The sequence below is a fragment of the Talpa occidentalis genome, unplaced genomic scaffold, assembly GCF_014898055.3.
Source record: "Talpa occidentalis isolate TD23 unplaced genomic scaffold, MPIMG_talOcc4v2.1 talOcc4.7, whole genome shotgun sequence".
In the NCBI taxonomy this organism is placed as follows: domain Eukaryota; kingdom Metazoa; phylum Chordata; class Mammalia; order Eulipotyphla; family Talpidae; genus Talpa; species Talpa occidentalis.
The window spans coordinates 77,366,693-77,387,135 of NW_023605083.1; the positions used below are offsets into that span (position 1 = coordinate 77,366,693).

At 38.6% G+C, this 20,443-nt stretch overlaps 1 protein-coding gene across 3 annotated transcripts in view; it reads right to left on the reverse strand.

The window, feature by feature from the left end:
• Positions 1–20,443, reverse strand: part of LOC119231826 (contactin-associated protein-like 3) — a 218,772-nt gene that overhangs the window by 32,443 nt on the left and 165,886 nt on the right. For all 3 annotated transcript variants that reach the window (XM_037493608.2, XM_037493607.2, XM_037493609.2), the window contains 3 exons: positions 14,178–14,375; positions 10,510–10,666; positions 4,321–4,448 (listed from right to left, as the gene is read on the reverse strand). In XM_037493608.2, the coding sequence (XP_037349505.1) occupies positions 4,321–4,448; positions 10,510–10,666; positions 14,178–14,375 (483 nt within the window). The remainder of the gene's footprint in view (positions 1–4,320; positions 4,449–10,509; positions 10,667–14,177; positions 14,376–20,443) is intronic.

A 20,443-nucleotide genomic window follows, 5' to 3' on the forward strand; every position in this document is an offset into this window, starting at 1 on the left:
ATGAAGACATTGATTATCCTTTCATATGCTTATTTCCAACTCATACCCTCTTTGGGGGGGTGTGTCTGTTCAATTTCAGTAGAACTAACATCTTTCCCACACTGTCTTCCAACCCATGAACACAGTGCATCTATTTATTTATTTATTTATTTATATATTTATTTGTGGGACCCTCGCCGGCGGCCGGGGAATGAAACTGCGGGCAGCCTCGCAGCCCAGCGCTCAACCGCTGCACCACCAGGGGGGGCCCAGTACATCTATTTATTTAGATTTAAAAAATATTGTAAATATTTAATAATTTTTTTAACTATAGAACCTACATGTTTTTGTTATATACCTAAATATTACCATTTTGGAGCTATTTAAAATGATATTGTTTGGTAAATTTGGTTTCCAATTGTACATTGCTAGCATACATGATTGATTTGTCTGTGTCATGTTTGTATGCTGCAATCCTGTTATTCTAATGACTTTTTTATAGATTCCAATATTCTGTATTTTCTAATTAGATGATTGTCCATATATCTACAAACAGTTCTCTTTCTTATTTTCCAATTTGCATGCACTTATTTTTGGTCTGATACTATTTTTTAAAATTAATTTTTTTTTTTAATGCATACAAGACCTGGGTACAGTCCAGAGGTGTGGAAGGGTGAGAGGATTCACCAGAGACAGAGCAGGGAACAGAACATGCAGATTGACTGAAGTACACTGCTGAGGGGAGCAGTGGGCAAGACAGGAGAGTCTGCTGCACCATGTGGGTTGTTCCCTGGCCGGCCGGGGATTGAACTCATGCTGCAGAGGTTGTGATTGCTTCAAAGTGTGATGCCTCCCTTGCATCACCAGGGAGGCCCCTCTGTTCTGATACTATTACACTAGCTAGGACTTCCAGTATGATAAAATTGTTGCATAGAAGGGGTGAGATCCTTATCTTGTTGTCAATTTTAGGAGGGAAATTCAGTTTTTTATCACTAATTATTATGCTAGTGTTGTGTTAAATATTCTCTATTAAGTAGTGAAAGTTACCTTAATTTGCTAATAATTTTATTATGAAAACAATCTTGATATAAATTACCCTGTCAGGTTTTTTTTTTTTTCCAAAGATTTATTTATTTTTATACAAGAACCGGGGTGTAGGCCAGATGCGCGGGAGGGTGAGAGGATTCACCGGAGACAGAGGAGGGAGCAGAACAGGCAGACTGATGAAATACAATACTGAGGGGAGCAGCACGCAAGACAGGAGAGGTAAGCTCCACCATGTGGGATACTTCCCAGCCAGCTGGGATCAAACCCGCGCTGTAGAGGCTGTGGACGGCTTCACAGTGCAGCGCTCAGTCTGGATGGTAGCCTGTTAGCTATGTTATCAACAACTTTACTCCATAATTAGGATCAGATCCATGCATACTGAGCTCTGAGATCAACCTAGGACTTTATTAAACAACTTATGGCATCATTTTCTTGAACTCTTTCCTCTCTATGTTTTTCCATATACTTTTTAGTACCTGGTTCTCCTTTGAATCTCAGAGTCAGAAAACTGAGGGTGTGCGCACTCTATTCAGCTTGTTCTGTTGCACAGCTTGTTCTGTGCACATATACACTTGTCCAACTATATCCCTGGCCATTGCCAAATACTGGTTAAATAGGAATAGAATAAAAAAGGTAACACAAATCTTGCCACCATCTTTAAGACACAGTTTCCCTGTTGAGAGTGGATAGGCCCTGCCTTCAGAGGTCTGGCTCTTACAGACCTCTTTGCTCTTGGTCACATGATTTTCAATATCACTTTGATATCAGTGGTATTCATGTTTATTCATAAGTTCAGCCTCCCTGAAATGTCAAGACAGCCTCTATCTCTATTACCATGAAGCTGTCTGGAGACTACAGCTTCAGAAAATATAGAAAAGGGGAAAATGAAATTAAAGCATTCCCTGGGGAGTAAGGTGTTTCTATTCCCTCCTTCAACAGGACAGAGGGCTTTTCTGGGAGTTTTTTATTCTGTAACAGTGCTTGTACTGCAAACTGAGAAATGCTAGATGAGAGGTTACATGATGAATTCTGGATGTTCTTCCCTGTTACTATTGCCTTTCAGAACTCTGAGAAAACTTGCATGCATTCTCTCAGGTTTTATAGGTGAGTTCAGTAGGAAAAATACAGTATGGTTTACTTAATTTATCTAACCAAAAACAGAACTATGGCTTGCATTTTCACATCATGAGTGAGAAGAACAATTTTTGATACTGTAGTATTGGCATATTAAGAAAATGTTCCAGCAGGCAGAAGTCCAGAATAGGTTTTTTCCAATGTGTCACCTTGGTATGTAAAACTAAGGTCAACTGAAGTCTTGTGAGCCTCTGGAGAAGCTATTACCATTATCTTAAAAATTCAGGTTACCAGGCCTCCCTGGTGGTGCAGAGGATTGAGTGCCTCACTGTGAAGCTGTCTCTAGCCTCTGCAGCACAGGTTTGTTTCCCGGCTGCCAGGGAGATACCCACAGGGTGCGGCAGACCTCTCCTGCCTTGCCCACTGCTCCCCTCTCCTCCCCTCAGCAGTGTCTTCAGTCCATCTGCCTGTTCTGCTCCCTGCTCTGTCGCTGGTGAATTCTCTCACCCTCCCATGCCTCTGGCCTGTACCCCAGTTCTTATATAAATAAATAAATCTTAAAAAAAAAGAATTCAGATTACCTAGATTTAGGAGCATCATAAAAATAAACTTTTTATTGGAAACCTACCAAACTAAGGCAGTGCAAACATTTAGAGGCAAGGTTTGATTATAGGAAGTCATCCTGTCCTTGCTGTGAGACCCCATCTTCTCTACTTGACAACTCAAGCATCAGTGCCATTCCTTAGCATAGAACATAAATTCCCAGTTTGTCCCATTTACTTTAGAATTTAAAGTCATGTACATTTTTAATACACATGAAATTAAATTTGATCTTTTCTTCTACTAATCTTATGTTAATATGCTTGCTCATCTAGCCCAAGAAGAACCCAAAAGAGGTTTAGGGGGATTTCCCATTACCTCTCTGCTCCCCATACCCCTATAATATACTCTCTTCAGTCAACGTGAGATAATATGGTCCCCCATATTTAGACAATCTACAGCTCAATTCTTACTTTTTTTTCAATAATAAGTGTTAAGAACATTGGGATTTTCTCACATAGGACTTCAGGGAGGGTTGTGGTTTCACAGGCTCCTCTGAGGGACTGCTAGACATATGAGGCAGCATAGCCACCATGGTCTTGGTGGACATTGTCCTCTGGCCTCTACTCTGATAGGCAAGCCATTGGACAGTTAGAAATAAAAGACTGACGTGACCTCATTGTACTCCCTCTGACTGCTGGGTGAAGTATCAGCTAAGAGGGTAGAGGCAGTAGCTCAGTTATAGGGCCACAGCAACAATCCAGACAGAGGTACTCATGGAGGTGGTCTGGATCCATTTTTGAAGTTGTAAGCAATGAGACTGCTGATGAATTAGCTAAGAGAGCAAAGAGAAGTTATCACTGCCTATAACTTTTTCAATCTAATGAGCAACAGAAAGAATAGCATTACCACACACTGAGTTGGGAAGGCTGTTGTGGAAACGTTTTCTGTTTACTTTTTGACAAGTTGGATGAAATATACATTGCAAATCAAATAGAGTACAGAATAGCCAGTTTGATGCAGGAGTTGGAATTTCAGAGATACCGAGCTTAATAAACCACTGAATGGACCACTGATATCAAAGTGACATGGAAAGTCATGCGACTAAGAACAAAGGGGGGACAGCTGAGGAAGGAGGCTTGGGGCAGCCAGGACAAGATGAAGGAAGCCTGGGAAGGAGGAAGGAAGGAAAGAGGAAAACTAGGATTTTGTTGTAGTTGGTCACCAAGTAAAAAGAATAAGAAAGAAATCCAGGTGCATTTGGGCAGAGGTTATATAAGGTCTCCTGTATAAACATTCAGAATTGCCAGAGGCATTGCCAGAGGCAGGTACACTTGATGGCACCTGCCCTTGTTTTCTCATTATTGTACCCACTTTAGAAATCTGAGCACTCAGCAAAGTGCCTTATACTTTATGGGTGTATATTAGATGTTCAGGGACCAAGGGATTGAATATTTAAGATGGTTCTATGAGTCTTCTATATAAAAGATAATTATCCACATGGAATATAATTATTCTTAGTTTTCTCAATTATGATTAAAAAATATTCTATAAGTGCATGCCTGCCTAATGAAATAAAGATTGGAAAAACATTGTTTTTAGAACCCATGCAGTCAATTTCTCATAAAACATCGATATGTATTCTCAGGGGCCAAGACAGTTCCTTTTGCAACTACTTACTGTCTCCCTGGCAGAGCAGAGGCCCCAAGGAGTAAGTTGCTTCAGCATGTGGTTGGCTTGTGTCTGTTGTCACAATCTGAGTGACTGGCAGGTGCTCCTTATGGGAAAGCACTACAGTGTCACTAGCCCTAGAAAACAAATAAAAACACTGGAAATTATTTTGGAAAACATACAGACAAGTAATCATCTTTTATTGCAGTTCAGGAAGTATTAAGCTAAATTTGTAAATACACAGCAGTAGGGAAATCAGTGGGTCATCTAATGTTTACAAAGATAGAAATGTACTTAAAGGGGTCATCTGAGGAACAAAGATCATGTTCCTTGACATGAGTACAAAGAAAGTGTGCAGATCCTGATCCGTGGTCAGAAGTGCAGGCATGGGATTACATTTTCAATCCCATTGAGTAATTACTCTTTCCAAGTTAGCCATTGCGTAATAAATGCACAACTGACATATGCAAGTAAGAGTGATCTGCTTTTATGAAAAGAAAAAGTACTTGATTGACATGATTTAGGTTTATGCTTTCAGTTCAGTGTAGGTTATGGTTACTAGGCATTTCCTTACTTGTTGATGCTGTAAATTTTAAAACAAACAAAGTTACTAATTCTAAACCAAGATGAAGATGTGATATAATGCACTGCCAAAATGAATGAATGGCTAATGCATGGGAAATTGCTTCTTCAGTGAGTGTCACTATCCATTCATTTGACATTTGGCACACATGAATATGCCAGGCCCTGTGTGTAGGGGATGTGGACATAAAAACCACCATTGGTGTCCCCAGGAAGTCTATTGATATTTTAAGGGGTAATATAGCCATAATAATATCATCATGTAACTGAATATTTGAGGAACAGTAGTACCCATGGTTCCAACAAAATAAGGACTGAAATGGGAGGCAGGGAATTTGGTGGTAAGCTGGCTTTGTCAGCAACATCTCGTCTGGAGACAAAATAAGAAGATTTTGCTACACCTTGTAAGCTTTTTATATTTTTCATTTTTCACTCCAGTTACTTTAGACTTATTGACAATTAACAGCTTCCCTAATTCATCATTATGATTCATTGTATCTGTGTAGACCCTAGAGAGTTTTCAATTCTAACAATTACTGAGCCACGACTCACTCCAGTCTATGAAACTTGAAAACTTTTATACCTCTGCTCTCGCAGGTCAAAAAATTAGCCATTTCTTATGGTTCAACATAATAGTTTTGTGGCAAAGAAAACTGAATAATTTAACAGTCATGCCAAAATATACTTTTCATACAAAATATATTTTTAAAATAGAAAAGTTAAAATTATTGAAAATTGTCTATTGCTAGGGTTTTAATAAGTTACTAGCAGTGCATATAATAAGATTTAAAAAATCCTGAAAATTAAGAAAAAAAATAATCAGATTAGTCCAAAAATCAGATAAAATAAAATAACATTTGTTTGATCCCTTCTAAGAGAACACAGACATTTGATACCAAACACTTAGCCCCCAGTTGTCTTGGGAACTGGTGGTCAACAAGCTAAATTGTGCCATTATAACATGGGGAAGTCAGTCTGGAATTTATTTTGCTATAAATGCAGGGATAACACATCAAAATCCTGGTGTTCAAACTATCAATAAATGTTTTATCTCAATCAATAAAGGTTGATTGCTATTTGGTTGAACATTCTAAGGAAAAATGTAAGTATATTTAGTTGTTCATTGAAGATCCTTGAATTTTTAAAAAGCATCTAAAAGTTAACACTTTTTTAATGTAGTGAAAAGCTACATTTTAATTCTGCTTTTAGCATAGACAATGCATACAAATTTCTGAAAAAATCTTAAGGAAAATCATATGTTTTGTGTGTGTTAAGGCACATATTATAATAGTCTTTTTTTAAAGATTTATTTATTTATGCATACAAGAACTGGGGTACAGGCCAGAGGTGTAGGGGGTGAGAGAATTCACCAGAGACAGAGTGGGGAACAGAATAGGCAGAATGACTGAAATACACTGCTGAGGGGAGCAGCAGGTGAGTCAGGAGATGTCTGCTGCACCATGTGGTAGCTCCCTGACCAGGGATCGAACTCGTGCTGCAGTGGCTGCAGATAGTTTCATAGGTTGCGCCCTAACCCCTTGCACCACCAGGGAGGCCCTATAATAGTCTTTTTCATTTTGTTGTTGCAAAGTACCTTCCTGAATCTAAGGACATTTTAAATACTTTTATTTAAAAGTTCTTTATTAACACAAAATATCATAAATTGCCAATGCCATCAGATTCATTCAAAATTGCCTAATTTATAATTACATCTCAGTTTTCTCCTTGCTTTTCTATTCTTTTAAATTTTATGAACAACGCATGATAATTTTTTGCAATAGTTTTAAGCATTCAGTAAGAGAAATTCTACATCTATTAGTTACCAAGCTCTTGAAATTATTCTTACTCTTTGTTGTTTTTCAGTAGACTTTTTTGAGATATAATAGAACTTTGACTACTTTATTGGAAAGGCTGCATGGAAGAAATATTGGGTCAACTTTCATGTTTTATAATTCTTTAAGAAAAAGAGGGACTGATGACAATATAATTATCATTCAGAATTATATATTTTGAAAGCTATTAGTTTCACTGCCCTGTGTGATCATCCCTCTGGGAGCCCCAGGTTGTATTAATTGCTACATCACTGCAACACTTCTTCATATCCAGTAGGGCTTCTCTCTGACCTTGTTTCCATCTTCTGAATTGTCTTAGTTATTCTTACTCAATTTTAAAATTGAATTTTGTCACCATCCAAAAGAATAAACTGATATTTGGCATTTGTTTGGAATTAAATGAAATCAAGAAAATCATTTGGGGAGAGTTGTAGTATTCATGACAGTAGTCATTACATGATGTCTCTACCTACTTAAATCTTATATTCTCATAATAAACCTCTATAATATAATTTTTGCACAAGTATTTCATATTTATGTTATCTTTATTCCATGGTACTATACTGTTTGTTACCTTTGCAAGTATTTTTTATAGTAATACCTCATAGAAACATATTCTTCTTAAGAACTGAGTTGTTCTAAGATTCAGTAACCTTACTAATCTCTCATTAATTTCAACAATAGTTTTATAGTTCTGCATATTCTCTTGGGTTTTCTTTGTGGACAACCATATTGCCTATAAATAATGTAGTCTTTATTTTTCTTGCTTCCAATATTTTGTGGCTTTTGAACTATATTATATTTACTTATTATCTATTATTCATTTCTAAAATCACTGCCTTGTAATAATCATAGAAACTGTCCAACTATTGTAATTTTTTGTTTTATTTTATGTAATATTAGGAAAACCAGTTTGTAAAAATACGCATGTGTCCTTCAGAAAATTTGTATTATATAATTGTATGTGCCTAAATCAACCTGATAATTTCATTTAAATATATTTTATATCCCTACTTTTGTTCACTTGACTTTCCATTTATTGACAGATATATATAAACCTCTTCTTATCATGGTTGATTTGTTAATATGTTTTAGTTCTGTCAGATTTTTTCTATATACATTTTGAATTATTTTTTATTAGAAGTATACAAGTTTTGGATCATTAGTTCTTTCTGGCAAAATCAAAAAGCATTATTACATAGAGGTAGTAAACTTTGTTCATATTCATTCTTTAGAAACTTACTTTTAATTTTATTTGTCTGGTAAAATATATTTTTAGCATTTTATTTTCAATGTTTCTGGATGTGCAAAGAAGAAATACTTTTTAATTCAATATGATATATATGATTAAAGTGGATATTTCTGTGACATTTATTGTTCATGATTACTCAAACATTGCTTTTATTTTCCACTTGCTCCTTTCTCTGTTTTTAATCTAATTTCCTATCTCCTATTGGATGAACTGTTTTATAATCCATTTTTGATACTATATTTCTATTCTTTCAGAGATCACATTTAAAATTTTAAGGTATACACTTTAAGCAATTTAATGTTAATAAATATTTACAAAACACATTTTAAATCTTTTCAATTCTGAACATGCTTTTTAATTTTGTAAGTTATAATCCTTGCTTATACAATATGATTGCTTTCTCACTTTTTTTCTTTTTATTTATTTATTTATGTATTTATTTTGTGGGACCCTCGCCGGTGGCTGGGGATCAAACTGGCGCTGCAGAGGCTGCGGGCAGCCTCGCAACCCAGCGCTCAACCACTGTGCCACCAGGGGAGGCACAGCTTTCTCACTTTTTTAATCTCATAGATATATGTATGTATACATATACACACACAAACGCACACACACACACACACACACACATATATATATATATTATTGATGTCTTTTACCTCTTGGTTTTTAAACTCTGACTATACAAATTTCTTTTATATATATATTTCTTCATGCATCTGAGATGTTTCTAACAAGCCCTTTTTCTTTTTCTCTTTTACTTTTGTGTAGAAGTATTGGGGAGCAGGCCAGAGGGGTGGTGAGAAGATTCATCAGAGACGGAGTGGGGTGAAGAACAGATGGATTTACTGAAATACACCGCTAAGGGGAGTAGCAGGCAAGACAGGCGAGGTCTGCTGAGCCATGTGGGTTAGCTCCCTGGCCAGGGATCAAACTCAGGCCATAGAGGTTATAGAGCTGACACTTAACCCCATGCCCCCAGAGAGGCCTATTAAGTTCTTTTGCTTTCATTCTAAAAATGATTCCTTAAAATTCTTTTTTTGTGGAATTTCTTTGTGGTATATTTCTTCAGCATCTGTCTAGAGATCCATTTTGTTTCACTTTTAAAATTGTCTGCTGGGTAAATGCTTGGAATCTGACAACTGTTTTACTTCTGAACTGGGACAAGAGTGTCCTACTGTCTATGGCTGCTCTCTGCTTTGAGGGAAGGTATTTTGCTGTCTAATTGTCTATTCCTTCTAGCATTCTTTTTAGTATTCTTTGATTTCACAATCATTCATGTACATATGGATTTACTTTTATTTATCCTGGGAGTTATTCCAGTATTTTCTCAATTTTGGAAATTTCTGAGTTATTTCAATATTGTCTCCTCTTAGTTATCTCCAATCTTTTCTTTTGAAGCTTCAGACAGACACAAGTTTAGTCTCCTACACCTCCTCCTCTATTTTTGCTTTTAGTTTCCATTTTGTTTTTCTCTGTTCTAAATTCTTTGTTCTTTATTTTCACTTAATTTCCATTCCAAGAATTTTATGTTCATTTGGGTATAATATATGATTTAACTAGTCTTAAATTTCAATTACAATATTTTCACTTTTAAACATTCAGTTCTTTTTAAGTCACACTCATTTTGTTAATAGTATCTGCTTGCTTTCTCATGCTATAACCCCGGTGTTTATTTTCAAACAGCTCATGTATTGAACTTATTTTATGCTTACTAACACATCGCTTCTCTGGAATTTTAGACATCCTATCTACTCTTTGTGGTTTCTCCTGCCTCCTGCCTTTCTCCTCTAATGTCATGTGACAGTAGATTATGAGCTCATGTTTGGTGGTATTTTCTCTGTGTAGTCAACACAAAGAGAGAGCGTTTCATATAATTCTATGATGAATTACTGGTACTGCCAATCTGTGGTGATGTTAACTTAATTCATGGGCCATCCAAGTAGTCCAGGTAATAGAAACCTGGACTCCCAAATTTCATGAGGGCAGGACTCTAGACATGAGTTTTCAGGGAATTAAATTAGTTACTAGAGAACTATCTGGAAGACTTGTCCTTGTTGACCTTTGCTTTGGGCTGCAGCCTTTTGAGACCTCCAGTTTTATCTGCCTCATATGCCCTTTCATAGACTCAAGAATTTGGCTGCTATTCTCTTATGGCTATTTAAAAACACAACTAGAAATTAGGGAGTTTCATAGACTAGCCATGCTACAGTCATGTGATCAATCAGGCTAAACTTTAAAAAGTCTGTTATTTTCCTGTCAGTAAATAGTAAACATTAATCCAGTACTTATTTTGTCTTACCAGAAAAATAAAATGGATATGACTAATTATTCATAGGTAGACAGAAATAGCTACCTTAAAATTTTAGGCTTCAAATTAATTACACCATACACATCAAAAATTATACTTTTAAATTGCTAGGGAATTCTTAAATCTAGTTTTTTTATGTATTGTGTCCATTATCTGCTTAAGGAACATAGTTTAAACAATAAAAAGAAATTACAGTTTGCACAGGGAAATTATATGGAAATCACCATTCATTCCGGGCAGCATCACAGTTGCAGTAATATTGAGAATCAATGCAGTTCCCCTCTAATCCACAAGTACATTTTTGAGCATCAGGCAGAGAGCCTCCCCAGTAAGTGTGTGTTTCATTGGTTCTTCCAACCCACCAGCTCACTGGGGTTCCATCTGAAAGACAAGTATGAGAAAGGTGACACCTACTTTATCCCCCACTACCTGTCTCTCCAATACAGTTCCTTTCTCTCTATTTAAAATAGAGAGACTACTGAGAAGTGAACATATTTTAACTCTACAATCATATATCTTTAAAAAGGATTTCTGGTTATTTAAAAATATTTTAATAGTAAGACTTGTGCTATCACAATATTGTTTTTTTATTATTATTAGAAAATAAGCAAGTAGTGCCTGAATATCATTCAGACATGATATTGACATATTTCTCTTGAGAAATACAATTATATAATTTAGTTGAAAATAACATTCAAAATATAATTGTCATCAAAATAAAAACCAGGGTATTTATTCACTGAATCTAAAATCTGTCTGAGATCCTAAAATGCCACACAAAGAATTTCCTATTATTATGCTCAGTATGACTTTCTTTCACTTTATTTATTAGCTGAAAACATTGGTATTTTCAATCACATTTTTAAAGAGTTGCTTAGAGATGAATGGGTTTTGCTTATACTGAATGGGTTTCTCTGTACTGGGAAACTAAAGAAATGGCACCCAACAGTCTTCTTCATGCCTCAGGTAAGTTTTAGGGTCAGAACATCTCTGAGCCAACTATAACTCAGCTCTTAGGTACAACACTCTGCTTAGTAGATCTCACAGGCCAGAAGCTGCTTCAATTCTACAGGACTGCACATTTATACTAAAGACCTAGAAACACTGCTGAGGCACCTGACAGGAACCAGAGCAAACCTGGGAGATGGTGATCAGAAAAGAGGGAGTGTGTAGGCAGGTGGAGGGCAAACGCTCCCTAGTAAACAGAGCAGGAGGGAGAATGGAAGTGACATCAAGTCGATTGGCTCTGAACAGAAGCCTGTCCACTTTCCTGTGCTCTTTCAAACCCTTCGATTATCCCCAACAGGCCCCTGGAAAAATCTGGAACACCTCCCAGCTTCTCCCTAATTTATAGCTGCCACTGCTTATTATGGCTCCCTGTTGTCTGCTTCTGCTGACAACCTCTCAGCTTGTAAACACATTGACTGCATTCATTACCACTCACCACAGGCCCAGTGGGTAATATATGTGCCAAGAAATCCAAATCAATGGTCTTTTTTTTTAATGAGTTGAAAATTTCTCTCTAGAGGGTGTTAGTGGAGATTTTTTTGTTATTCTCTCAGAGATTAAAGAACAAAAAATCATATGTAAATACATAATTGTACATCCACATCAGAATTTTTCATTTTTTCTATGAAATAAAAACCATTAAGTGCTTTTAAAGGTACAGAAAGGTGCATATGGCACCATTCAAAGTTTGTTTTAGTAACCCAAAATAATAACAATAATAATAATAATAATAATAATAATAATAATGCAAAATAACTAAGAATAACTCAAAGAAGAATTAGAAGCTGAAATGAAAAAGAATGGGACAGACATGATGACGAGGGTGCACAACTACACCTGTCCCATTTTGGCCGTTGGTTCACAATCCTGCTCTTTAGTCACATCCATATTCCTTGATGATTTTAGCGTTCATCATAAGGTCCACATTGCTGACTAGTATGTGAATGCTTACTGTCACAGAACTTCTCTCTCTAACCACCTACAATCATATTCCCAAACTATCTAACACAGAGACCCTGTGGATAATCTTCCGAAGGTCCTTGGCCTCCCCTTCCTCTCTGCAACACCAAAGCCACGTGGGAGCTGCTACACTCTAGCTGCTGTACTTGATCAGCACAACTCTAGTTTCCCAGTAACTTCTGAGAATCTGAACAGTGAAAAATCACTGCAATAAAACTGAATATTGACCAAAACTGCCCACCCAGTCTATTCTATACATTTCTTATATGGTTTGATCCTCACACTGTGTTCATACCATAACATTCTGCTGAAAGCTTGGTTGCTTTTACTCTCTCCACACAAAGGTAACATCCATGGTCTGCACACCTCTCTGTGTCTGATGATAATGAAGAGCAAATTAGTACAACAATTTTAAGGTGTATTAGACTATACTATTTGTTTACCTAATCTCTACCTTATTTAAGAGCTTGACATATAGAAGGCTTAACTGAGTTTCTCTAAATTAAGTTTGCACTGAAAATTCTCCAGTAGCACCTTATAAGAAATGTGTATTATGAGCAAGCACAGTAAATAAAGTCCCTTATTTTGTTTCTTTAGCAAATTATTTTCCCCTTACCCCACTTAAATACTTGCTTTTTGTTGGTGTTATTGTTGTCATATATATTTGTATCAAATAAATGTCTGCTAAGTATGTATAAATCAATAGGCTACACACTGGCTCTCCATGCAGGAATCCTTTCTGATCTGGGTGGGGACCAGGTTCTGGAATAGACCATATGTATATTTGTCTCCTAATTCACTGGCTTGTTATGTTCTCTGTCTCTGTTAGTGGTTGATTCCAGCCCTCTTCTGCTTTTGCCTTGTCTTCCTTGGTTGCACAACAAAACTGTATTGCTCCACAGCACTGACTGAATCTCCTAAAGGGAGTTTATTTATCTGGGGAGAGCACACCACTTTAATTCAGGCATCTATTTGACAGCAATCAACTAACAGTAAGTACTAAACCTTTTAATTTTAACAATAAACTCACTAAACCAGAAAGTATTAACAATACACTCACTAAACCCGAGAGTTACAAATACCTAGCACTTAATTCATGTACTTTATAGATGATGTGCAATTAAATCCCTGTAATGTGAGTCTCAACTCTGAAGACTGAAACTCAGAAGATGAAACAATTTTCCAAGTCCCATAGTGGCCCAGGGACAGACTGAGACTTGCACCTCTGTGAATACTTCCAGGCACACTCTGTTTGCTCCACTCCCCTGCTGTCTCGTCAGAGATGGGGAGACCAGTCTCCAGAAAGCCAAAGTGTTTCATTGAGGCTGTAGGATTTGACATTATACAAAAGGAGGTATTTCAAAGAAATAAAGCTGAAATCAAAAACGTTTTATATAAAAATAAAAACTTTCTTTTTTTAAAAAAAATCAAGACTAGTCTGAATATGCTAAAAGAATTATTGACCATTTTGTTTTGTTATTTTATGTCCTGAAAGGGCTGTGCGATGCCAACATCGTTCTCTAACTAGTAATCACCCAAGACACTGATTGTATTCAGTCTATGAGAAAGAATCTCACCAAAATAATCCCCTTCAGATAATTAACCCATGCTGCTGTTAGCAATCCTTTCTAAGGATTCATGATTGAGAGGTCACTGCACTTCATAGTAGATGAGGACAGAGCATTCCAAGGGCCTTGTATGTAGACTTTCACTGCTTAGTTGCCCAGTTGAGTATGGATAAAGACTACAGGTCATTCCCAACTTTGAGCAAAGAGAAACACGATTTGACCTCTTTGCTCTAAGGAAAAGCATCTCTGTAATTTCCAGATTGTGACTTGTGGACACAAGATGTCTCATGCTTCTGTGGTTGTTGTGAATTTGTGGGAACTACAGTGCACTGTGCTTGATTATTCTTACTACTCACTGTTGCGAGTTGAAAGCCGTGACTTCTTGCAGTGGAAAGCCAGCTCCTGATGGCAATGATCCGCACGATCAATTATGGCTTGGAGCTGGTCCATGCTGGCTTTGTATTTGAAAAACACAGGATGGGGACTTTCTCCACCGGTGCTTTTGACCTTGGCCATGTGGGAGCCATCATGCTGCACTGAGATCCATGCAGTGTCTTGTGGGCACAAGTGGGATGAGAGGGAGACAGGAGACTGTAACTAGACTGTACTTACTAAAATAAATGAAAGAGGCATCTTTTATCTGAATTACGTTTTCATTTTCATAAAAACCTTTGTAATGGGAATCAACATAAATGGGATTCTTAAAATTTTAATATTAGGGAGTATATTGAATTTGTATTACCATGTATTTGCAGTATCTATTTTTGGTGAATTTTGTTTGACAATATAGTCAACATTGTTGGGGGAGTGAATTTTGAAAGTTTTGTGTTATAACATTCAACAACACATTATATTATACACGCACCATTTTAGCTCTTAAGTTTTTTTTTTTTCCTTTTATTACCAAAATAATGAAACTAAACTTTGTTGTGTATATCATTATCTTTTTTTTTAATTCATGGATAATATATTTTTTAATATTTTATTTTATATAATTCTTACATCATTTTTCATCTTTGCACAATGTATGCATTTTCATTATGGTTATATTCCCCATACAATTGCACCCCCCCTTATTTTGGCTCTAGTCCTTCCTCTCACTGCCCCTCCCTCCACTCCCCCACCCCATAGTTTGTCTCTGGTTTATAGTTGCTTGTTGATTTTGATTTTTACTTTGTATTCATTATCTTTTTAAAGTCAGGTATACCTCACCTGCCTGAGAATCTTTTCCTCTGATAATCAAAGAAATGTGTAAAAGACACACTTGTGGGACAAGCAGCTCACATAGTCATGCAAAATAATTGAAAATAAATATTTTTACAGAAATTGACAGTGTGTCTGCAACTCATTCATAGTGGGCAACATCAAAAACCACAGTGCCTTAGAGTATTTACATGAATGTTGACAAATTTGTGTATATTGCTGTTCCATTTATTATCTGTATTTTTAAGTGATTTAAAAAATAATGCACACTCCACTGCAGAAGAAAACATCTTGACTTCTTTTGTCTTTCCTAAAATATACCTTGCACCATGAAATTGAGAAACTCACATACTGCAAAGGGTCTATTGTTCAGCAACTAAAAGGGTGACCAAAAATTGCCCAACTCAAGTAGATTTATAACACTAAGTCACATAACTTCTCCTGCAATATGTTTTTGATAAAACAATCAGTCTACATACAAACTTTCCAAATTGTAGGGTAAGAAATGATCAGGTGGAGTTTATTATTTTCAACAGTTTATACGTGGATGTGTTTAAAAAATCAAACGATAGTGCAAGGAAGACCCAGAGAAGTCTCTGCTGGCCCCTGCTCTACCCTGTCTTGGGAGTTCGAACACCTACAAGCTATACCTGTGTGCACAAACCCCTAACTCATTACCTGCACCCAACAATCTAGGGAGGAGGATTGCAAGGGCCATGGAAGGAATGCTGGCTCAAAGTTTATGGAAAGCAACATCACAAAATATACAAAAAACTAGCAAGCACAGGAAAACACTATGAATCTAATGCGAGACTGTTTATATTCAATTATAAAAATATACTTAATAGATCATCTCCCTTTTTGCTCACTAGAGGAGATGTAAGTGTTCTTAGAGCAATTTGAAGTCCATAGATTTCCCCCTTTAATAATGTTTTCACAAGACATTTTAAGTTTCACATTTTATAGAAAATTATTTAAATAGGCCTGGCATTACTTTTTGAAATTATCTATTCCCATTCATCCTCAAGTTTCTTCTATCACCAAAAACAAGGGTAAAAGGAATCAGGCACAGGATGGGGTTGGCCTGGGATTCCAACCATTATAGTGTCATTTATTTTCATGGTTTATGGCACAAAAGAGATATGACATGCCTGAGTAGTTCACATACGCTAGTGGTCAGTATGACAGATTTATAGTCTTCCATGTTTAAAATGTATTAAAAATCTTTTTCAAGTGGAGAGAAGGAAATGATTGAATCTTTAAAACTGCCCTTCTTAAAAAAAGAAACACATTGTTTTGTTAACAAAACACATTGTTTTGTTAATATTACACAACATATTTTCATGGATTTCAAAACTGTTAGTGGGAAGGGGCCTTTGAGATCATGTCAGATAACCTTTCAAGGAGGAGAGAGACCAAGGGATTTAGTGACCCTCATGATGAGAAAGTACATAGCTGTTATTCATTGTAGCTTGAAGCACAAAGCAGATCTCAGGAAATTAATGGTAATAGTGCACACATTTAAACAGGACTTTTGAACTATCTTGAATTAGACCAAACCAAATGTGTTCATTTGACTCACAGGAGCTTCTCATCAGCTTACAAGGAGACAGGCAGGTCCACAATTACCCAGGTAAATGAGCCTGTGGCTGAGTTAACTTGAGAGTTTGGTTTGGTTAAACAGGGTGGAAACAATAACACTGACTTAACTATATCAAACTCATCCTCTAGTTTCTGTTTACTTTGCCAAATTACATCCGCTTTTCGATTCGCAACACTTCCTACACTTTATAATCTACTTGAGAACCACTCAAGGAGTCTTTTATAGCAAAACAGGTGGTCAGATGGAAAAAGAAACATCTTTATTTTACACACTCAGTAAACACAAATCTGAAACACATCTGCTCTGCTCATTTCCATCTCCTGAGGAAAAAAAGCAAAAAGACTACAAGACAAACCTGATGCCTTTGGAGTTGGTGGGTCCCTCACTCAGGATTTGAAAATTGATGTTGAGAAAAGGGAAGGCACACATTCCTTTACTCACAAATGCCTCAAATGAGGTCCAATTTGTGTTTAAACACTGTATCTTTGGAAATGAAGCCAGTTGCCTGTGCTTCTCCTGGGGAGAGGTACCCACGGTCAGAGAAGGCTGGGGGAAATTATGTCCAGGTGCAGTGACACCTCACCTTCTATTTCCAGGTAAACAGCCGGTCAAGTCGATGCTCACAGTATGAAAAATAAGGACTTACAAAAACACCAGCATCTGTTTCTGTGTCTACAGAGACAATCTGAATATTACATTTTGCCTCTGAGAATGTGGCTCCCAGCCCTTTCAAACTCCCCCCACTTAATTACTATCTTAAGAGAAACAGGTTTTTTTTTTTTTAAGATTTATTTATTTATCCATACAAAGAACTGGGGTATAGGCCAGAGGTATGGGGGATGAGAGGATTCACCAGAGACAGCAGGGAGCAGAACAGGCAGATTGAAATATACTGCTGAGGGGAGGAGCGGGTGAGTCAGGAGAGATCAGCTGCACCATGTGGGTATCTCCTCGGCCGGGATTGAACTCGTGCTGCAGTGGCTGTGGATAGCTTCATAGGTTGCATTTTAACCTCTTGCACCACCAGGGAGGCCCCTGAGACAACGCTGGTTGTCATCCCATCTAGTCCAGTCCTCTTGCCACAAAGGTAAGGAAACGCAGGCCTAAGAAAAGTCCCCTAGGGCCTCCACTAATGGTGCAGTGGTTGAGCACTGGGCTGTGAAACTGCCCGCGCAGCCTCTGCAGTGCTGGTTCCATCCCCGGCCACCTGCGAGGGTCCCACATGGTGCACAGACCTCTCCTGCCGTGCCCACTGCTCCCCTCAGCAGTGTATTTCGGTCCTTCTGCCTGTTCTGCTCCCCTTCTCTCTGTTCTGTCTCTGGTGAATTCTCTCACCCTCCCACACCCTGACTGTACCCAGTACTTGTATAGATAAATAAATATTTAAAAGAAAAAAAAAAGTCCCTAGTCCAATTTGACAAAATTGTATCACTTAGCCACACATTTATTTCTAGACACTGTGAGTCACTGCGGGATGTCCATTTCCCAGAGTCTTTCCACATCAGGTGCCTCTCCTGGGTTTCAAATGCAAAGAGAAAAAACAACTAGGTCAAGAGCATTTGTGTGCACACAGTCTATAATGGCCAATTACAAGGCTGTGAATGTCCAATGGGGCCCTCAGAGGAAAACAATGGTCAGCTCTTACCTGTCCTGCCTGAGGTCTCAGAGTCACAAGGCTTGTCACATACATTTGCCAGAGCCAAGGATGATCAGTGTTTTGTACTTTACTGAGGAGGTAAGACAGCTCTGACAGGCCCTGGGAGAGGCCACTTGTCATAGCCCCACACCTGTGGGCCTCTCCTGATCAATATCTGTATTAGGGATCTCAAAAGGGCTGTTCTTCTTGCCACAGTTCTAGGGCCTTGGGGCTCTTCATAGTTTAATATTTTCAACACAAGAAAAGATACAATGAGATATCCCTAAGAAAAGCAGACTCTTCACAAGCTCTCTGTCCTGCACAATTTTCTTCCCTGGGGAATTCGGAGGATCATCTATCCCACTTAAAAGTTTACACTGAATATAGTTTTGTGTGTCTGCTCATTTGTAAGTGTAAAGGGTCAGGAATGGACACAGTGCAGGTTTTCTGATCCCATGCAGACCGCGTAATGGAGGAGTCAGAGTCCTCAGTGGTTTTGCAGGTCTTTTATTGGGGTTCACCAGTTATATGGCAGGCAGAGGTGCTGGGGGGCCGGGAGGCTGGCAGGCCTCCCAGCCCCCAGCAAGTCTTTACTCTTTCTGGGCTCTCTGGCATTCTCTCGGCTTCTGCTTCTCTAGCTTCTCTCTCAGCTTCTCTGTTGTCTTCTGCTCGTCTTCTATTGGCGTCCCCGTGACGCCGCCCTTAAAAAGCACAGTCTTAGCTCAGGTGTGCCCACTTCAGGTGCCCACCATCAGGCATGCATTCAGAACCACAGGGTTCCCTCATCTATCCTGGTGGCGGGAGGGCAGAAAAGCCTGATATTTTTCCTTACCCTACAGTAAGAGTAAGCATCTGCCATTTAACATGGAAGGACTTAACACAATTTATATTCTCATGAGGCAAACCCTGTGTGTGAATGACCCTAGCCTGGCACATCCCACATGCTCAATTATCCCAGATGCTATGAGTGTCTCCCCATGTAATTCAGCCCACCAAACAGCTTGGCAGCAAAATAATTTCCTCAGAGAGAACAATATTGTAGGGTAAGGAAAAATGTCAGGCTTTTCTGCCCTCCCGCCATCAGGATAGAGGATGGATCCTTGTGGTCCTGAATGCATGCCTGATGGCGGGCACCTGGAGTAGGGTGTGGGCATATGTAGATGGAATTCACCTGGGCTGAGACTGGGTTTTTAAGGGCGGCATCACGGGGACGCCAGTAGAAGCTGAAAGAGAAGCCGAGAAAGCAGAAGAAGCCGAGAGAAGGCCAGAGAGCCCAGAGTGAAGACCTGCTGGGGGCTGGGAGGCCTGCCAGCCTACTGGCCCCCCAGCACCCCTGCCTGCCGTGTACCTGGTAATCCCAATAAAAACCTGCAAAACCACTGAGGACTCACTCCTCCTTTACCCGGTCTGCTGGATCATAGAAAACCTGAACAGTGCCCTGTTCTTGCCCCTACAATTATGTATATACCTATGCCTATAATGTAAATGGGGGCTGAAGCCAAAGGCTTCAGTGGTGCCCCCTGGAGAGGGGCCACAGTTGAGGATGAATAGCCCCAGGTAAAATATGGACAAAGACTTGGTGGGGGAGGGGGGGAGGTTCTTATAGTAAATGTAAGGGACAGAAGAAGCAGCACCCAGGATTTCAGCATTTTTGGGAATTCAGGGTTTTCTAAGATCTTAGGCCATTCCAGGGTTAGCCATTCCTGCCCCCACCATGCTGATCTTCCAGAAGGCTGTTTTGGGCCTCTGAAGGATGTGGAGAAGCCTCCAGCAGCCAACCCCAGAGGAGAAAAGTTGAGAGGCTTTGCAGGTAGCTAATTAACTTAAACTGTTCCCAGCTTGCTACTGTTACAGCCTGGATGTGAAGGCCAATGCCTGGAGCCAGGGCCTTGCTGAGCTGTATGAATGTGGGCCATTAGGCTGCTGAAGCTGCTGTTCCCAGTGTTGTCTGGTGCTGCGCTGGCATATCTTGGCAGCTTTCATGAGCATCTCTTGTTGTTCCTTCTGCTACCATTCGTGAGTTGGATCCCGGCCTGTTGTCTGGCTGCCACATGCTCTAGGCCCTCAGTTGTGGGAAGACACTATCTTGGACCTTCTGTTTGGAACAGGGGTTCCAGTTCTTTGGTGGTGGGAAGATGTCATCTTAGGTCTCTTTTGTTTAGGACTTCAAAACACTGGAC